The sequence below is a fragment of the Myotis davidii genome, unplaced genomic scaffold (genome assembly GCF_000327345.1).
Source record: "Myotis davidii unplaced genomic scaffold, ASM32734v1 scaffold409, whole genome shotgun sequence".
NCBI lineage: Eukaryota > Metazoa > Chordata > Mammalia > Chiroptera > Vespertilionidae > Myotis > Myotis davidii.
Window position 1 is genome coordinate 549,976 of NW_006374611.1, and position 19,957 is coordinate 569,932.

General features: G+C 38.1%; 1 protein-coding gene across 1 annotated transcript in view; it reads right to left on the reverse strand.

Moving 5' to 3' along the window:
* Positions 1-4,030: 4,030 nt before the first annotated feature.
* Positions 4,031-19,957, reverse strand: part of MIS18BP1 (MIS18 binding protein 1) — a 64,880-nt gene continuing 48,953 nt past the window's right edge. The window contains exons 11-16 of the mRNA XM_015557360.1: positions 19,169-19,344; positions 17,247-17,407; positions 15,111-15,166; positions 7,849-7,936; positions 4,789-4,840; positions 4,031-4,611 (exon numbers count right to left, since the gene is read on the reverse strand). Of these exons, the coding sequence (XP_015412846.1) occupies positions 4,511-4,611; positions 4,789-4,840; positions 7,849-7,936; positions 15,111-15,166; positions 17,247-17,407; positions 19,169-19,344 (634 nt within the window). The 3' untranslated portion in view covers positions 4,031-4,510. The remainder of the gene's footprint in view (positions 4,612-4,788; positions 4,841-7,848; positions 7,937-15,110; positions 15,167-17,246; positions 17,408-19,168; positions 19,345-19,957) is intronic.

Sequence of the window (19,957 nt, forward strand, 5' to 3'; positions counted from 1 at the left end):
TGCGTGCACCTCTGTACCTGTGCACTTCCGCACCTCCTCTGAGTCTCAGTGTGCTTTTCTCTTTCCTTCTAGTTGTAGAATTTCCATTCAGCCAGCCTTCCTGTGGTTCTGGATGATGTCCACTTTGTCTTATAGTTGTATTTTTGAAGTTGTTGTGCGGGGCAGCAATTTCCGGTGTTTACCTATACCACCATCTTGGTTTCTTCCTACAGCCCGTAGTTCTTACTGCCCGTAGGGACTTCTTTTCCCAGCTCTGGTGCCCTGGGCTGGGCGTTTAATGTTGGTCTGAGGCCCCTTGTTCCTCCAGGTGGCCTCCACAGAAGCGATCTCCCTCCCAATTAAAAATAAGCACACGCGGTTGCCAGACCAGCCTATTCCACTCTTACTAGTCTCAGTGTGTTTTCTTCTCTAGTTGTAGGACTTCCATTCAGCCAGCTTTCTGGCAGTTCTGGATGGTTGTATTTTGGTTGTAATTTTGATTTGGTTATGGGAGGCAGTGAATACAGGCATTTGCCTATGGCACCATCTTGGTTCTCCTCCAAGAATGAGTTAACTGAATTTTTTGCAGTCCTTATGGTTCGAGGGGCCTCATATACAGGATATAAATATATATTGTGACATTTATGCATTTCTGTTCTCTATTATGTTTTGAAACTGTATTTGCTATTTTTTATACCACTTCATATTATTTTTTAACAATTTCTTAGTGATTTCTTCTTCGGTACTTCAACTGTCCTTTTGTTCTTTCATTTTTCTCTTTCATGGATGCCATGTTCTTTGGACGCTTGTTTAGATCAAATTAATTGCCTTTTAGGCTTCTTCCTAAAAGGAGGAGTTTACTTTTTGAATAATAATAATTATATGTCACAGGTGGGGCGGGGCATCAGGATTTTAGAGATGTTTAGGTGGGGCATGGCGAAAAAAAGGTTGGGCACCACTGGTCTAGTCAGCCTAGTGCTAAATCAGCCTTTAATTGTGAACATTTCCCCCTATTTACAGCCTTTTTTTCTATGGTTGCCTCTTTCTTGTTACGTTGTTGGGTTTTTGGTCCCTCATACAAGATGGCTTTTCTTACCTTAGACTTGGCAGGAACTTCAGAGCTTATCTAATTCAAATTGCTTTCTTATCAGATGGTAAAAGTGAGGCCCACAAACAAGTGACATGGAAATCTAAACCAGATCACAGAAACTATATAGTCTTAAGTTCTCTTCTGTTAAAAACTTACTATAATTGTGAATTTAGCTCCTTTGGGATACTGTAAGTTCTCAGTTCTTCTAAAAGCAACTGAGCTCATATTTCTGTTGTTCATAATTGTTAAAAGCCAGTGCAGGAGCTCTAAGTTATTGGCTGATAGCAGTTAGTCTGTTATCTCTCGGGTTCAATTTACCCTCTAGTATCTTGCTTTGCTATAATGAACTGGGCTTTTTGCGCATTTCTTCCTATAGTGAGCACAGATAAGTTTGGTCAGTAGAAGGAGGGAAAGGGGTCTCTTTCTGGTTTCAGTTTGTTTTGCTTTTCTGCCTCTGATGCAGTGTCATCAGTGCAGGTGGCTGGGACACCTTGTGGGTCAGGAATCGTGCAGTTCTTCAACAACCTAACATTGACCTAGGCCAGTGATGGCGAACCTTTTGAGCTTGGTGTGTCAGCATTTTGAAAAACCCTAACTTAACTCGGTGCCTTGTCACATACAGAAATTTTTTGATATTTGCAACCATAGTAAAACAAAGATTTATATTTTTGGTATTTATTTTATATATTTAAATGCCATTTAACAAAGAAAAATCAACCAAAAAAATGAGTTGGCGTGTCACCTGACACGCATGTCATAGGTTCGCCATCACTGACCTAGGCTGACCACACCTGGCAGCACCTCCCACAGACACTAATGTACCCATATTCTATGTCCACCTGGCAGGCAAAATATTTCATAAATTAACATGGTGGGAGGGACAGAACTAGATGATTTTATTTACTAGAGGCCTGATGCATGAAATTCATACACTTCAGGGGGGAGGTGGTTCCCTCACTTCAGCCTGGCCTGCACCCTCTCGCAGTCCAGGAGCCCTCGGCGGATGTCCGACTGATGGCTTAGGCCCACTCCTTAGTGCTGCCAGGGAGGCAGTAGAGGCTTCCACCATCACTGTGTACTCACCAGCCGTGAGCCTGGCTTCTGGCTGAGTAGTGTCCCCCTGTGGGAGTGCACTGACCACCAGGGAGCAGCTCCTGCATTGAGCGTCTACCCCCTGGTGGACAGTGCACATCATAGCAATTGGTCAACTGATCAACTGCCCCTGTGGTGGTCAGTGCACGTCATAGCAAGCAGTTGAGCGGCCTTAGCATATCATTAGCATATTATGCTTTGATTGAACGGATAACCAGACACTTAGCACATTAGGCTTTTATTATACAGACAGTCCTCAAATTACATTCGACTTGAGTTATGTCGTTTCGTGGTTACATCGCCATCTCCCATTTATTTATTTATTAAATATATTTTATTGATTTTTTACAGAGAGGAAGGGAGAGGGGGAGAGATTTAGAAACATCGATCAGCTGCCTCCTGCACACCTCCTACTGGGGATGTGCCTGCAACCAAGGTACATGCCCTTGACCAGAATCGAACCTGGGACCCTTCAGTCTATAGGCCAACGCTCTATCCACTGAGCCAAACCAGTTAGGGCCCATTTATTTATTAAAAAAAAAAAAATTCCGTCATTTCGACGTATGTACGTATGTGCTTTATGTTTATTATTTATTTACCACAAGTAAAGATCAGGAATTGTTGTCTTTTAATTTTTTTTACTGTTTCACTTCCTTACTGCTGTGTATGTGCTCCATGTGAGTGACATAGGTGCTTATGTAGGTGGGTTCTGACTTATGGCGAAAATTGCGTTATGTCGAGGCATAGGAATCGATCTCTGATGTAACCCGAGGACCTACTGTATAGGATGCCTGCTGTATAGAGCGCTCTATTCATAGGTAAGCTGCAATAGCTCTCATTGATAGCACATAGCACTTAACTATCAACCCATTATCCGTCCATCTTACTTTTTTTTGAGTCCTTAAAATATTTCTTTTCCACTTTTAAGTCTTATTTGGAGGTTACCTTAAACCCTACTAGCTTATTTTATGGCCTGATGAAAAGAAATGGGACTAACTCGGAAATTGGCAGGTGGGCTACAATAGAATAGACTGGGAAGGACACAGTTGTTCTGATACGACACAATGAATGTGGTGGTGGTGGTGGTCACACTTTGGTTTATGTCAGTCTATGCGATTTCAAAATTACCTTTTTTTTTTCCATTAAACAGTTTAAGTAGCTTCTAACTCCTAAAACACCTTCTGTTAACATCAAGCAGCATGGCATTATATTAAATATTGGCAACTTAAATTCTACAACTCTATTTTTTAGAACTACTCTAAAATAACCTTCCTTTGTTCCATCCTACATCTCTCTGTCAAGTCTTTGTGGTAGAAACAAGCAAGGAAGTTTAAAGGAGAGTGATCTATCTAACGGCACTATTCTTTTTAAATCTTGTGTTTCTATAAATCCTATATTATATAAATGACTATTATTGACTAAATTTTTAAGACACAAGAAAATGTATCTTTTTAAGAATTCTGGGTTTAAAAAAAACCAAAACACAAATATTATAAAAGCAAACTAATTTTATTTGAACAACCTAATTGGAGAGAAGGGTAGGTGAACAATTACTGTAACCAGAGGGGAATATTCTATGTCAAATTTTAAAACATAATGGCAGAATAAGCTAAAGAGTTTCTTTTGAAAACAATGTTTACTACAACATAATAACCCCTTATAATGGTAGACCTATTATTATTTGAATGTTTGTCTATTCTAGTCTCTTTAATACTTTTTAATATTTACATATGTTGTGCCTGAATATGTAAATAAGGCTTAAGAACTGCAACAAAATCTGTTCTCTGACACTATCTAATAAAATACGGAAAAAGCAATAAATTAAAATTTACATAGGTTCATAGGCATGCCAATCATAAGTTTTAAGAAAAACAATTGGGAGAAAAGAAAGCATAACAAAGTTTCAACAACAAATAATTTAAACATCATATCAACTCTGGCTTACATACCAAGTGCTTAAAAACGCTAATTTCAAGTGTTCATGAATTCAGTAGCTACCAGTACAATCTATCCTTTATTTCCCCCAACCTCTTTCTTTAAGGGTAGCAACATTTTTTTGAAAGATTTTAAAAATTCAGTTTGGATCATGATTTTCTTAAACAGACTTAGATGCTCATGAGAGGCCATTTATACAACAAGCAACACAATTTTCCTTATATTTTTAGTAAGCTGCAGCAATGAGGAATATTATATAGAAGGATCTTTAACTTTGAATACAAACAATAGAACCTGTGACAAGGAGCCCACAATTTCAAAAGAAGCTACTTATAAAGAAAATATAGGTTCTCCAAATGAAGGTACGAATAACTGTCTGCTTCTTGATAAAAATACTGGAAACATTTCTCACTTTTACTCTGCAGAATCAGAACTTGAAAAATAATAATCTTTCTCTTCTTCATCCAAAGACTCCATAGCATTAGTGAAAAGTTTTCCAACAGTAGAGCTTTCTCCTAAGAAGAATTTAATAAAAATGATGAATACATTTCTAAAAGTAATTTCAATAAAAATAACTATAAGATATCAAATGGTAGGTCTGCCCATTTGACAACAGTTAATTTTAGTACCATGTTAATAAAGAGACTGTTCTATAATAGAACTGAGTTACTAAAGAAAGAAATGTGTATTACCTTTGTTAAGTGGGGTTTTTCTTCTTGATGGAGTTGAAAAATCACTTTCCACCTAACAAAAAGAATTTACATTAATAGAAAAATGGTACCTTCTGTGAAGCCTGCCTCAATCTAGACAAAATTAAGCCTGCTTTATCCCCAGAGTACCTATAACAACACCTAATCTATAATAATAAAAGCGTAATATGCAAATTGACCCAACGGCCAAAGGCTACTATGGGTGTCAAACGTGGTCCGGAAGACCACGCTATGACACTCACTGGCGCCAGGCCAGCCAAGGCGGGTGCAGTACGATTGGTCAGGGACCCCACCATCAGCCCATGATCACCCCACAGAGGGAGGCCCAGGCCACGGGCCTACAACGGGTGGGTGGGGCCTCCCTCAGCAGGGGTGATCCATTGCGGAGTGAGACTTCGGGGCTATTAATTGTGGGGTTCCTGGCTGTGAGAGGGCGCAGACCATGCTGAGGGCCCCCCCCTCACCCCGCAAGTGCACAAATTTCGTGCACTGGGCCTCTAGTCATATTATAATTATCCATGAAATGTCTAACTCTCTTTTAAGTTGAATTTATTTGGGGCAAGAACTATGACTTACTCAATGTCGTTTCCCACATTACAAACTTATGCAACAGCAATTAATAAATAGTCTATGGGCCTCTGAAAGTTGCCAAATCTCCTAAGTACTTATGCCATGACATTAAGTAGCAACATTTTAAAATCCTTTGTACTTTAAAATCTTTCCTACAATGGCAGTTTATATTATAAGCTTTAACTGTATAATGCATGCTTACATAATTAGTGCTTTTAAAACTACTGGTGGGAAATGGGGTGCGGCTGGAAAGGGGGCTGCTCCCACGCCCTTCACGCAACACACGTTCGTGGGGAACCTGGCGCTAAACCATTCTTAGACCTGCTTCTGGGTCGGGATTTCGTACGTAGCAGAGCAGCTCCCTCGCTGCGATCTACTGAAAGTCAGCCCTCGACACAAGGGTTTGTAAAAAAGAACAAAAAACAAAAACTATTGGCCATACCTGATTATATTTAAAAAATGAAAAGAAACGTAATAGAAAAGGAAATATGACAGTATACCCACTATGCGAAGGGAAGTATTTTTAAAACGTTTGAGATACAAACTCATGTTCATAGATTGTGATGTAAATAATTTTTTTCCCTGTGAAATGAGTCAAAACATTACATTTTTTATTTTTTATTTTTTTATTTTTTTTAAAAATATATTTTATTCATTTTTTACAGAGAGGAAGGGAGAGAGATAGAGAGTTAGAAACACCGATGATGGAGAAACATCGATCAGCTGCCTCCAGCACATCCCCCACTGGGGATGTGCCTGCAACCCAGGTACATGCCCTTGACCGGAATCGAACCTGGGACCCCTCAGTCTGCAGGCTGACGCTCTATCCACTGAGCCAAACCGGTTTCGGCAAAACATTACATTTTTTAGCTCTCAAAGTCATTTGGTGAGAGAAAACAGTATCATTATGACCCCCAGTTCATACCATACATGAAAAAAATGAAATGAGAAAGCTCAAGTGGCTTCCTTCACCACAAAGCTGGTATAGGGAGTCAAACCTTGACATCTGAATTTTTAATACTACATAAATCCTTTGCTCTTTCTATTCTCACACATTGGCTACAAAATATTAATCTATGAAGAAATGGGGCTAAATCACAAAGATATAATTTTGAAGCTCAAATTATAGTCCACTAAGTAAAACAAAAGTATTTAAAATTATGTCAGAAATACAGAGAAAAAAGCTTTTAATAGGTCCTTATACCTATATCCATATGAACTGTTTCTCATTTTGCAGAGAACAGTGGACTAGGGTCTTGCTACTACTAGTATGGTCCATGGATCAGCAGCAGGGCATCACCTGGAGGTTACTAGAAATACAGAATCTCAAACCTACTAGATCAGATTTAACAAGATCCCTAGGTGACTGCCATGCACATTAAAGTTTGAGGCAACCCAACTTCTTACTGGCAAAACAGACACTATAAGACAAGTCTTCCCACTATGTTAAGGTGACTCCTGGTCCTTTACAACAAACCAAAATTTCATTTTCATAAGGAATGCGAGACGAAAAGGGGAATCTGAAAACACCAAGAGGGAGGCTGCCTACAGAGATTTCTTTTGAAGAATTTAGTCTCCAGGCTAATTCTCAACCAAGCTCCCCAGAGGTATCATTTCCTGTGGACAAGCGAAGCCCACAAAGATTGGCTGTGAGTAATCCCAATGTTTAGTTTACAGACTCTGAGAGGAATTTACTCTAGGCAAGTGTACAATGTAAATATTTCAACATGGTGAGGGAGGAAGAGGTGTCCATAACTTGGTCGAAGGAATATACCGTCAGCGGATAAGGGAGTCATTTCCCATTCTACTACCACCATAAACTCTCATTCTCTAAGATTAGTTATTTACTTTGAGAAAATCTGAGGTGAATTAGCTTTTCTAAAATGAATATAAGTTATCCAAAGCAAAATGAAACAAAATTTTAAAATTAATTCAAGAGGATAAAGGATTCTCTCAATTTTTTATTAAAGGGATATAGATCATTATTAAAGCAAGGCTGAGTTAAAATTTTTTCTACAGTTTTAATATTGATCTACATACGTATATTAGCTGAATTTCAAAAACATTTAGAAGCTGCACGGGATTTGATGAAGTTTCTTATTCTATAATAGTCATAACTCAGTCTGGATGATTCCCCAATCATTGAACAGATATGCTTTTGTCTTGCCTGAAATGTCCTTCCCTGACCTGTAAGTGCTTTTCCCACCCTATCTGACTATTTGAATGAAAATTTTTACCATTTTCACTTTCCTCAAATACTATAGTCAATCACCTGCCATCTGTAATTTCTAGCACTTAGGTACTTACCTCACTCACAACCTCATATTACCATTTACTTATATTAATTAGGCTATAAGTAACTTGAGGGTAAGGCCTGTTACATAACTTGTAATTCCCGCAGTTTGCCAAGTATTATATTTGTTCCATAAATACACGTTGAATAAATCTGGTGTGAAGAATAAAAATACTTACTGTTTTCTTCTTGATATTGCCCCAGACAACACCACCTTTATTTTTATGTTTTTTTTGCATGTGAAAAACATATTTATCACAGTCATTCCTGTGTGAATACAAAATAATTGCAAGTCAACATTAACTATCATAATTTTATCCATAGATTGAACAATTGACAAAATTAGTGTTTCAATTTCTAAAAAGTGCGTTTTCACTAACATTTTTAAAGACAATGGTGTACCAAGGAAGATGGACAAAAAGCTTCGAAGATTTAAAGGAAATGGAAATACCAGATAAGAATATTCTGGGAAATTGTGGATTTGCATGTTCATTGTCCCATTTGTGCTCTCTCCAGGCTCTGTCTTGCTGCTGCTGCTTTTTCAAAGCTCACTGTGACTTCTTATCCCTGAATTCCTTTTGTTATAGCTTTCACTCCTTTCTCCTGGTCACTTCCTTCCCTAATCCAGATTGGATCTTGAAGTTGATAACTTTAAGGTGATGAAAACCCTTAATTAATTTATAGCATCAAACTGTTGAGTCTTCAATTCAGTGTACATCTATGAAGTTTTTTTCATTTCTTTTCTTATCTCTTTTTTTGTTAATTCTCATGGGAGGATATTTTTCCCATTAAAGGGGGAGAGAGGGAGAGGGAGAAAGAGAAATAATGTGAGACACACACATTGATTGGTTGTCTCTTGCATGAGCCCCAACCAGGACTGGGGATCCAACCTGCAACCCAGGTATGTGCCCTTGAGCAGGGAATGGAATCTGTGACACGTCAGGGCTTTACCTTATCTATTTTTTATTTTCTTTTATAATTCTTATTAATTTAAATGCTATCTTATTGCTGACAGTATTACAAATGTCCCCCCACCCTCCTCTACATCCCCCTCCTCCCAGCCCCTGCCCCTCCCATGCCTTTACCACACTACTGTCTATATCCATTGGTTAGGCATATATGAATATGAATTCTTTGGTTAAACTGTTCCTGTTTCCCCTCCTCCTCCCCTCTGAGATATACCTTATCTCTTAACCCTCTTTCCTAGCATATAGACTTGATTCATAATTTACAGATGAAAATTAAAGCCAAACAGAATGGTTGTTCTCATTTTCCCCTACGATTCCTAGTCTTTTTATCCCCCCACAGTAAATACCAACTGAGCACTAATTCTAATTCTTTTTCTTGGCTCCAAGATATCCTATATGATTATCTGTTCCTTTGTGACTATTTGGGAGCAACCTTAAAGGTGTGACATGTAGAAATTTGTAAATGTGTGACTGTATTAAGATATAATGTGTACCACAAACACTCTTGCATATTACCCAAAGCAATATACAGGTTTAATGCAATCACCATAAAAATCCCAATGACTTTTTTTCTTTTTTTGATCAATCCTCACCCAAGAATATTTTTTTAGAGACAGTGGAGGTGGAGGGTGGGGGTAGAGGGCGGGAAACATTGATGTGAAAGAGACACATCCATTTGTTGCCTCCCACAGGTGCCGTAACCTGGGTCAGGTATTAACCCCTATAGTGCAATCTCGCGCCTCCTGTCTTTTGCCAAAAGTGCCCCGAGCGCTATCAAAGCTTCGAAATGGCATCCAGTTCCAAGTCTGCTTTTATTAGTGATGATGATATTGCTAAATATGTCAGTGTAGTAAAGGTTTCCTTAAGTTTTTGAATATGTAACTTCATTTACTTGCGATTCATAATTTTTTTCCTAAACTGCGGTAAAATCAGCAAAAAATACCTTGGCAATTTTAGCATAGGTCCTAGGATATTGGTTGGCACTCAAAGGGTTAAACCTGCAACCCTTCAGTGCATGAGACCATACTCTAACCACTGACATTTTTTAAAAAATATATTTTATTGATTTTTTACAGAGAGGAAGGGAGAGAGACAGAGAGTTAGAAACATCGATGAGAGAGAAACATCGATCAGCCGCCTCCTGCACATCTCCCACTGGGGATGTGCCTGCAACCCAGGCACACGCCCCTGACAGGAATCGAACCCGGGACCCTTCAGTCCACAGGCCGACGCTCCATCCACTGAGCCAAACCGGCTTCGGCACCACTGACATTTTTTAAAGAAATAGAACAAAAAAATAATCAGATATGTATGGAACCATACAAAAGACCCCTAATAGCCAGAAAAATCCTGAGAAAAACGAAAAAAGCCAGAGGTGTCACACTACCTGACTCAACGATAATGAAAACAGCATAGTACTGGAAGAAAAACAGACACGCAGACCAATGGAACAGAACTGAGAGCCCGGAAATAGAACCACATATATATGGGCAAAAACTTTTTTACAAACAGCTGAAAACACACAATGGAGAAAAGCCTCTTCAATAAATGGTGCTGGAAAAATTGGAAAGCCATTCAAAAGAATGAAACTAGTCTACTGCTTGTCCCCATGTACAAAATTAATTCAAAATGAATCAAAGGCCTAAATATAAGATCTGAAACAATATACTATATAGACAAAAACAGCTACTAAACTTGGTTATAGAGAACATTTTATGAACTTTATCCCAAAAGCAAGGGAAATAAATGATGGGACTATATCAACCTAAAAAGCTTCTGCATAGCAAAAGGAACCAATAACAAAACAAAAAGGCATCCAAGCAAATGGGCAATATATCTGCAAATAGCTCTGACAAGGAGTTACTATAAAGATGTTCAACCTCACAAGCTACTAGGTAAATGCAACTCAAAACCACAATGAGGTATCACCTCACACCTATTAAAATGGATATTGTCAATAAAATAGGTAGTAAGTGTTGGAGAGGTTGAGGAGAAAAGGAACCTTCCTTCATTGCTGGAGGGAATGTAGACTGGTATAATCACTATATTCAACAGTACTGAGGATCCTCAAAAAATAACTGAGTTACCATATGACACAGCAATCCCTCTCCTGGGTATCTACCTGAACTATCAGGACATTTATTCGGAAAGACATATGCACTCCTATGTTCACTGCAGCATTATTCATGATGGCCAAGACATGGAAACAACCAAAGCATCCTCCTACAGACGACTGGATAAAGATGTGGCACATACACACTATGGGAAACTACTCAGCCATAAGAAAAGATGCAGTTCTGCTACTTGGAACAACACGGATGGTGAGAATATCATGCTAAGCAAAATAAGTCAGAAAAAGCTAAGAACAACATGATTTCACTCATGTGAATATAAAACTGAAACTTATAGACATAGATAACAGTATGGTGGATACTGAGGGAACAGGGCTGGGGGAGGGTAAGTAAAGGGTAAAGGGGACTAAATAAATGGTGATGGAAGATGATTTGACTGAATGGTGGGCACACAATGCAATATACAGGTGGTATATTATAGATATGTACACTTGAAACCTATAGAATCTTATTAACCAATGTCACCCCAATAAATGTAATTAATTAAAAATAAAAGATTGGAAAAAAAAAGTAATGTGTGCCACAAATATTGTTGTGTAGCAAATGAATAAGCCTAGCCAGTTCAGGATCACTATCTCATGAGTCTGCTGTCCTGTACAAAGGAATCACTTCTGAAATAAAAACTGTTTCATAATTTAAAACTGATAAAAAAAAGGGGGAGGGGGGCGGGGGGAGTCAACTAAAGCTGGTTCAATTGAAGAAATAATGAAGAAGGCCTAGGAAACTCATGTTTTAAATTATGAAAAAAACCCAGCCAGCTTGGCTTAGGGGTTGAGCATCGACCTATGAACCAGGAGGTCATGATCCCATTCCTGGTCAGGGCACATACCTGGGTTGCGAGCTCAATCCCCAGTGTAGGGCGTGCAGGAGGCAGCCCATCAATGATTCTCTCTCATCACTAAAGTCTCTCTCTCCCTATCCTTCCTCCCTTCCTCTCTGATATCAATAAAAATATATTTAAAAAGTCAAATCTGAAAAAAAGTTTTAGGAAATATATTCATTACATGAGTTCATCATGTGCTCTATAAGAAAAAATGTCCTTTTTCTTTAATTGTAAAAGTGATTAAAAACAAACCCACACCAGTAAAATTCTATAATTTAGAGATAATAGCTGGTGATGTTTTGGTCAAGTAATTTCCTTTCTCTTATGAATGTGTTATGTAAGTTGAGATCATTAATGTAGTTTTGATTCCTAGCTTTTAAAACCTTTTATTCGCCGAAACTGGTTTGGCTCAGTGGATGGAGCATCGGCCTGCGGACTGAGAGGTCCCGGGGTCGATTCCGGTCAAGGGCATGTACCTGGGGTGCGGGCATATCCCTAGTAGGAGATGTGCAGGAGGCAGCTGATCGATGTTTCTCTGTCATCGATGTTTCTAACTATCTCTCCCCCTTCCTCTCTGTAAAAAATCAATAAAATTAAAAAAAAAAAACAAAAAAAACCCTTTTATTCACTGAACATTATTTTGTCATTAAAAATTCTTGAAGCATGACTTTTGTTACATATTATTCTATTATATGGACAATTCCTAATTTCTTAACTTTTCTTACTATTGGACATTGAATTCTAATTCCAAATTTTCAGTATTATGCTTTGTGATATACATCTTTGCTCATACAAATGTCTATGTCTACTTGCCCCAATTTTTTATTTTTGTAGAACTCAGTAATTATATTATTGGGGGTATGTGTTGTTTCTTTTTTAAATTTATTTCAGAGAGAGAGGAAAGGAGAGGGAGAAAGAAACATCAATTGGTTGCCTTTCCTACGTGACTGTACTAACTGGGATTGAACTCATGACCTGGGTATGTGCTCTGCCTGGGAATTGAGCCTGCCATTCTTCTGTGCAGGGCTGACAGTCCAACAGCCAGGGCAGAACTCACTAATTAAAGGGCCAAAAGGAATTAGTATTTTAATGCCTTTCATTTGGCCAAAGTGGTTAACAAAAACTGTCCAAAATGATCCTCTCAATATACTTTCACCTGCACTAAATACTAAATCACAAGTAAACAAAAAATAATTTGTGGATGGATAGGGAAAATTGTTTTTGTCAAATGCAAATTAAAGTTCCATCAGGCTTCATTGAGAATACTGAATACACTATTTTGAATCATTGTCATTTGGCTCCTGCCCCTCACACTCTATGGAGATTGTTCTTACTAGATCAGCATATGGGATAGCCTATTTTTAGGCCTATCACTTTCCATCTTTTCTGTGTAACATTTTACCGTTGGCCATCCCTATTTTTCTTGATAGTATTTATATTTCAAACTAGAGGCCCAGTGCACGACATTCATGCACTGAGGGTGGGGGGGGGGGGGTGGGGGGGAGGTCCCTGAGCCCGGCCTGTGCCCTCTCGCTCCCCTAAGTGGGCCTGAGCCGGCAATTGGATATCCCCTGAAGTTTCCTTAGGGCTGTTGTGGAGGCAGGAGAGGCTCCCGCCACCTCCACTGCACTCACCAGCCATGAGCCTGGCTTCTGGCTGAACAGCACTCCCCCTGTGTGAATGCACTGACCACCAGGGGGCAGCTCCTGCATTGAACATCTGCCCCCTGGTGGTCAGTGCGCATCATAGTGACCTGTTGTTCTGCTGTTTGGTCGATTTGCACATTAGGGTTTTATTATATAGGATAGTTCCTATATTTGTATAGTTCAAAATTCAAAGTCTCCCAAGATATCTTAGTTTTCTCTCTATGTATCCTTTCACAGATATTTAATTAAAGCAATTATGTACAAGTATACACATATACACTCTCATGTATATCATACCTATATACATAAATGGCAACACATAATTCAATGTATATAACTTTTTCACCTACTATATTGTGGACATTTTACCATAATAGTACATAAAGAAATTCTTCATTAATTTCTATAGCTATATAATGTACCAGAAGTTACTTGATTAGTCCCTATTTATGGACATTTGAGTTGTTTTCAGTATTTTGCCATTATAAATAATATTTCAAGGAATAAGCTGAACATTCACAACTCTAAAAGTAGGATTGCTAAGTTAAAGAGCATGTGCATTTATAACTTTGGTATATATAGAGACAAACTGCTGCCTGCAGAGATTGACTAATTTACCTTTTTGCTATAATTCATGAGAATGACTTTCCAAATTTGTAGGAGTGCTGTATCAGGGAAATTAGCCTTTTTCCTGTGATGAGTTCCACATATTCCTTTCTCAAATTGTCATTTGTGGTTTTTTTAAATTAAATTTATTGGGATGATATTGGTTAATAAGATTATATGGGTTTCAAATGGTCATTATAATACATCATCTGTATATTGCATTGTGTGCACACAACCCAAAATTTAGTCTCCTCCTGCAACCATCTATTTGACCCCTCTACCCACTCTAGTAACTACCATGTGTCCATGAGCTTTTGTTTTGTTGATTCATTTGTTGCTTTCTATTTTATATCCTACAGATGAGTGAAATCATGACTCCTGGCCTTTTCTGTCCAACTTATTTCAATGAGCATGGTACTCAAGATCTATCTAGGGAGCCTTGGCCAGTGTGGCTCAGTTTCTTGGGAGTCGACCCATATAACAAAAGGTTACTGGTTCCATTCCCAGTCAGGGCACAAGCCCAAATTGCAGGCTGTATCCCTGGTGTGGGGTGCACAGGAGGCAGCTGGTCAATGTTCTGGTCTCACATCAGTGTTTTTCTTTCTCTTCCTCTCCCTTCCTCTCTAAAAATCAATATACACACACATACACACACAAAAGATCCATCCATATTGACACAAGTGGCAATATTTCATCTTTCCTTATGACTGAGTACATTGTATATATGTAACACATCTTCTTTATCCAATCATCCATCAAAGGACACCTGGGTTGCTTCCATGTCTTGGCCATTGTGAATAATACAATGAATATAGGAGTACTGGTATATTTACAAATTTTCATTTTTTGAGTAGATACCATGAAGAGAGATTGCTGGGTCATATAGCTCTATTCTTAATTTTTTTGAGGAACCTCCATCCTGTTTTTCATAATGGTTGTACTAATTTACGTTCCAACCAGCAGTGTATGAGGGTTCCTTTTTCTCTACATCCTCTCCAACAACTGTTATTTTTTTTTCAGTCCTTTGATTGTTTATGTTTGATAGGTACCAAATGAAACTTTTTTTAATATACTAGACTACATTCTTTTTGTTAGTGGCTTCTGGGTCTTCCATCATAGTGAGAAAGACCTTCACTAATCTAAGACTATAAAATAATTCTCCAAGGTTATTTTAGGTATATTTTATAGTTTAATTTTTCACATGTAAAACTTTGATCCAGTGGGACTTTGTCCTGATGTAAAGTGTGAGCTGTGTCCCAACATTACAGAATAACCATATTTGGAAGAATATCCTCTTCTTGACTGTACTGGAAATTTGGCAACTAGAATACAAATATTCATTATCAGCAGGCACCCCTAATAATAAAATACTTCACCACAAAATGTTTTTGGAGGGCTTTGTTTTTTCTGCCTTATAATTTCCTGAGATAATGAAAAATATTAGGCAAAGAAGAGAGCCTTGTCCTCTAAAAAACTTGGTTGTGTAAAATGAAGACAATGATACCTGTTTCTAAAAGTTGTATAGACCAGGGGTCAGCAAATGTGTTCTGTAGAGTCAGATAAGTATTTTCTCTTTGTGGTCCATACAGTCTCTGTCACAACAACACGATTATGCTGGTTGTAGCTTGAGGCAGCCACAGCCAACATGTAAACAATGTTCCTGTCTGTGCTCCAATAACATTTTGTTAACAAAAAAAGGTGGTATGTTAGATTTGGCCCATGGGCCATAATTTGCTGACCTCTGTGTAGACAGAACAAAATAAAACTGTGATTCATTTACTGAATAGTACCAAGTAGTATTAAACCTTTTGTGTATACAGTTATATATCCAATAAATAATTCAATCCTTAAGATTTTACCTACCTTTATATTAAAACCATACAAAAAATGGACTTATGCCACAGAAAATGAACTACTTTACTGCTTTCTATTTGTATTTTATTACCTTTAGTTTTAAATTGTTGAGACTATTACATTTTGGCCAAAACATATATAGAACCTGAAATGATGGTGGAATAAGATAAAGGGTACAACCCCAAAGGACCACACTGTTGTGCAGAGAACACAGTAAGAACCTCAGATGGCTCCCTTAAAATACCTACCTTTATAACCTGTATAGATAAAAGGGGGCCCAGATAATGATGTTACTAAATTATTAAAGCATTATGTAGCCTTTAAAAATTGAAGATTATTTAACAATATTAAAAAATGAGTATATGAGCCTGGCTGGCGTGGCTCAGTAGTTGAGCGACGACCTATGAGCCAGGAGGTTGCGGTTTGATTCCAAGTTGATTGTGGGCTCCACCCCCAGTATGGGGTGTGCAGGAGGCAGCCGATGATTGATTCTCTCTCATCATTGATGTTTCTGTTTCTCTCTCTCTTTCTCTCCCTCCCTTCCTCCCTTTCTCCCTTCCTCTCTAAAAATCAATAAAAACATGAGTAGATGAAAAAAGTACCCTTACGTCTAGCTCACCAAAACTCAATTTTTACACTTAATAGTTCAGCTGTCTAGATCCATCTATCTTCATACTACTTTAATCCTAATATCTTTAACAGTTTCAAATTTGTACCTAATATTTGTACTGTATTTCACTATATTTATGAAGAATATTCATAGTTGATATATGGATTGATTGTAGGGTGTATTTCTTTCTGTATAAATAAATAAACCTGCAATGATTATTATCTTTGTGAAGATTTTTGGCATCATTTCGTTTTTTTAGGATAAACTCCCATGAGTAGAATTAATCTTTATGGCTCTCATATGTTGAATCATTCCAAAGGTATGATTCAACTCTGCATCCACTGATGCATGACTGTATCAACATCCCCATTGCTTTTTGTTAGTGGATATTTTAACTTATTTTTAAAATTATTCTGTAATTTAGAAGGTATACTTACATAGTAACATTAAAATGAGTTTTTTATATCATATTATTGGCTTTGTTTTATTTGTTGCAAATATTTTATCCTAATCATGAAGTTTGTAGTTATGTGATTTTTGATACTACAAAAATTCTTTGACATTCAAACCTGTCAATCTTGTGCTGTCACTGATTTTACTTTATAGTAATTTACTGTACAGACAGCATAATAATCTTTTATCACTCTCAAAAAAAGTTTGTCTCATTGTATTTGAAATTTCAAATATATACATTTGGCATATTTCTGGGTTTTCTTTTTGGTTCCACAAATGTTACCTTGGAACCTCATTGAAGGGTAGACTCTATACAATGATGAGAATGGCCTGTACTGGCTCATGTCTGTGAAGACTATCAATCCTTCACCTAAATATTAGGGATGAACACTAACCATATATAACAATAAGATAAAAATAAATATAAAGAAAACAATAAAAAAAAAAGAAGAAAGAAAACAATATCATACATTTAAGACTCTTACCAGCACTCTTTGTTTCTTAAAAGGTGTTGTGCTAAAAAAGTCATCATGGTCATCTTTTGGCAACTGGTCCAGAAAATCCCTCATCTGCTTCTTCCTTTTAAGAGTTCCCACTTTGGCAGTTATCTTAATAGTCTGCTTCTTATCTGAATCATCTCTCTTGCCTTAAGAGTCAGCAAAACATATTGGTAAGACCTGGTCATTAGAATAACTGCTCTAGAGTTAACAAACTTGACAAAATCTAAACTGTGTATTCATATTAAGTAAATTCAGCCTCTATTATATACAGGTTTTATCTGTAACAAGGGATCCTTTCTACATTGGGATCTGTGTGATATCCTTAGCCCGCAAGACACTCCTGAAGAACATACATGTAAGATTGGGCAGGGTTTGGTTAAAAAAGTCTTAATCTTGTGAGAAAGGTTATCTCCCGTACTCCTCTTACTGATACCTAATTTATTGATTTTTGCTAAAATATAAAGCACATTTAGCAATGACAGGGATAGTGGACACACCCCAAAGTTTAGAATCGGACTTCTCTACAATAAACCTTGGGCAGAAGAGTGCACTCCTGGAAGCCATGAAAACTAAATTTATTCTGATAATGAAAACCTGCCTTGGGCCCTGGCCGGTCTTGCTCAGTGGATAGAGCGTCAGACTGCAGACTCAAGGATCCCGGGTACGATTCCGATCAAGGGCATGAACCTTGGTTGCAGGCACATCCCCAATGGGGGATGTGCAGGAGGCAGCTGATGGATGTTTCTCTCTCATCGATGTTTCTAACTCTATCCCTCTCCCTTCCTCTCTGTAAAAAAATCAATAAAATATATTTAAAAAACACACACACACACACAAAAACCTGCCTTGGGGACCCTACCCAAGTGGCCTGAAATTAAATTAGACCCTTAGAATAATCCAAATACAGATACCTTGGTTGCAGGCACATCCCCAATGGGGGATGTGCAGGAGGCAGCTGATGGATGTTTCTCTCTCATCGATGTTTCTAACTCTATCTCTCTCCCTTCCTCTCTGTAAAAAAATCAATAAAATATATTTAAAAAAAAACACACACACACAAAAACCTGCCTTGGGGACCCTACCCAAGTGGCCTGAAATTAAATTAGACCCTTAGAATAATCCAAATACAGATAATCTTTGCAATTCTTTCTAGTTTTAAAGTTTTAAGAAAACATCTACAGCACTGGCCGGTTTGGCTCAGTGGTTGGAGCATCGGCCAATGGACTAAAGGGTCTTGGATTCCATTTCTAGTCAAGGGTACATATCTCCACTGCAGCAGGTTCAATCCCCTGCCCAGGTCGGGGCCCAGGTTAGAGACAACGCATTGATGTTTCTCTCTCCACCCTTCCTCCCTCCCTTCCACTCTCTAAAAATCAAAACAATAAAAAAAAATCTGTAAGACACTTGGATATCCTATATAATAAAAGAGTAATATGCAAATTGACCATCACTCCAACACACAAAATAGCCAACCGTACGTGGACATAAGATGGCCTGCAGGGGAGGGCACTTGGGGGGGACCAGGTCTTCAGGGGAGGGCAGTTGGGGGTAACCTGGCCAGCAGGGGAAGGCAATTAGGGGCAATTGGGCCGACAGGGGGGCAGTTAAGCGTCGATTATGGCAAGCAGAAGCAGTTAGGGGCAATCAGGCAGGCACGCAGATGTCCAACTGCCCATTTAGGCCAGATCCCAATTGGACCTAAATGGGCAGTCGGACATCCCTCAAGGGATCTCAGATTGGAGAGGGTGCAGGCTCGGCTTAGGAACACACACACACACACACCCTGTGCACAAATTTCGTACACCGGGCCTCTAGTATAAATATATATATATATACATAATACATCTAGTGAGTTATTATAAGTTGATACAGAAAACTAGGAAAAAACTATTTACTACAAACTTTACCATTCTTTTGGCCTTTGGGATTGATTGGCTTTTTCTTGGTGACATGTTTCTGGAATCCATTTCCTTGGGGATCTTCCATGTATTTTCTCTGACATTCTTCAGCAGATCGAGAACCTACAGCCATAGCAACATCTGACCAGAAACCAGGTTTGTGCTTGGGAAGAGATGCAAAAGCACTATGGAAGACCAAATCCAGTTAATGAATAAGAAAAAAAACAAAACAAAACCTGAATGCATACCACTAAATCAATCAGATTTACTGAGCTAAAGGAATTTTACCAAAATCATTCTTCTTAACTATTTGGAAAGAAGATACACCCTATACTCAATAACTTACTCTACTGCTTAAAGATATGATGACATAATTTAACATCTAGTAGATGCATTGTTTTAATCTGAAAAATTATCTCCAATCTCAAGGTATTTCTTCCCAAGTCCAACAAATCAGTAATTTGATTTTGGGGGGTGGGGGCTCTAATATGACTAACTTTTCTACGTTGTTGCTCAAATATTACTAGTACTAAATATATTGAAAGATGGGCTCTGAGTTCATATACATTCCAGGTTATGTGTTATGCTTGGCTTGCTTTCATTATAGTATTACAGTTTATAGAACAGACTATCCTATCTAATAAAAGAGAAACATGGTAATTGGCGTACATCTGCTACTCTTCCCATTGGCTAATCAGCGAGATATGCAAATTAACTGCCAGCCAAGATGGCAGCCAGCGGCCAGGCAGCTTGAAGCTAACATGAGGCTTGCTTGCTTCAGTGACGGAGGAAACCAAC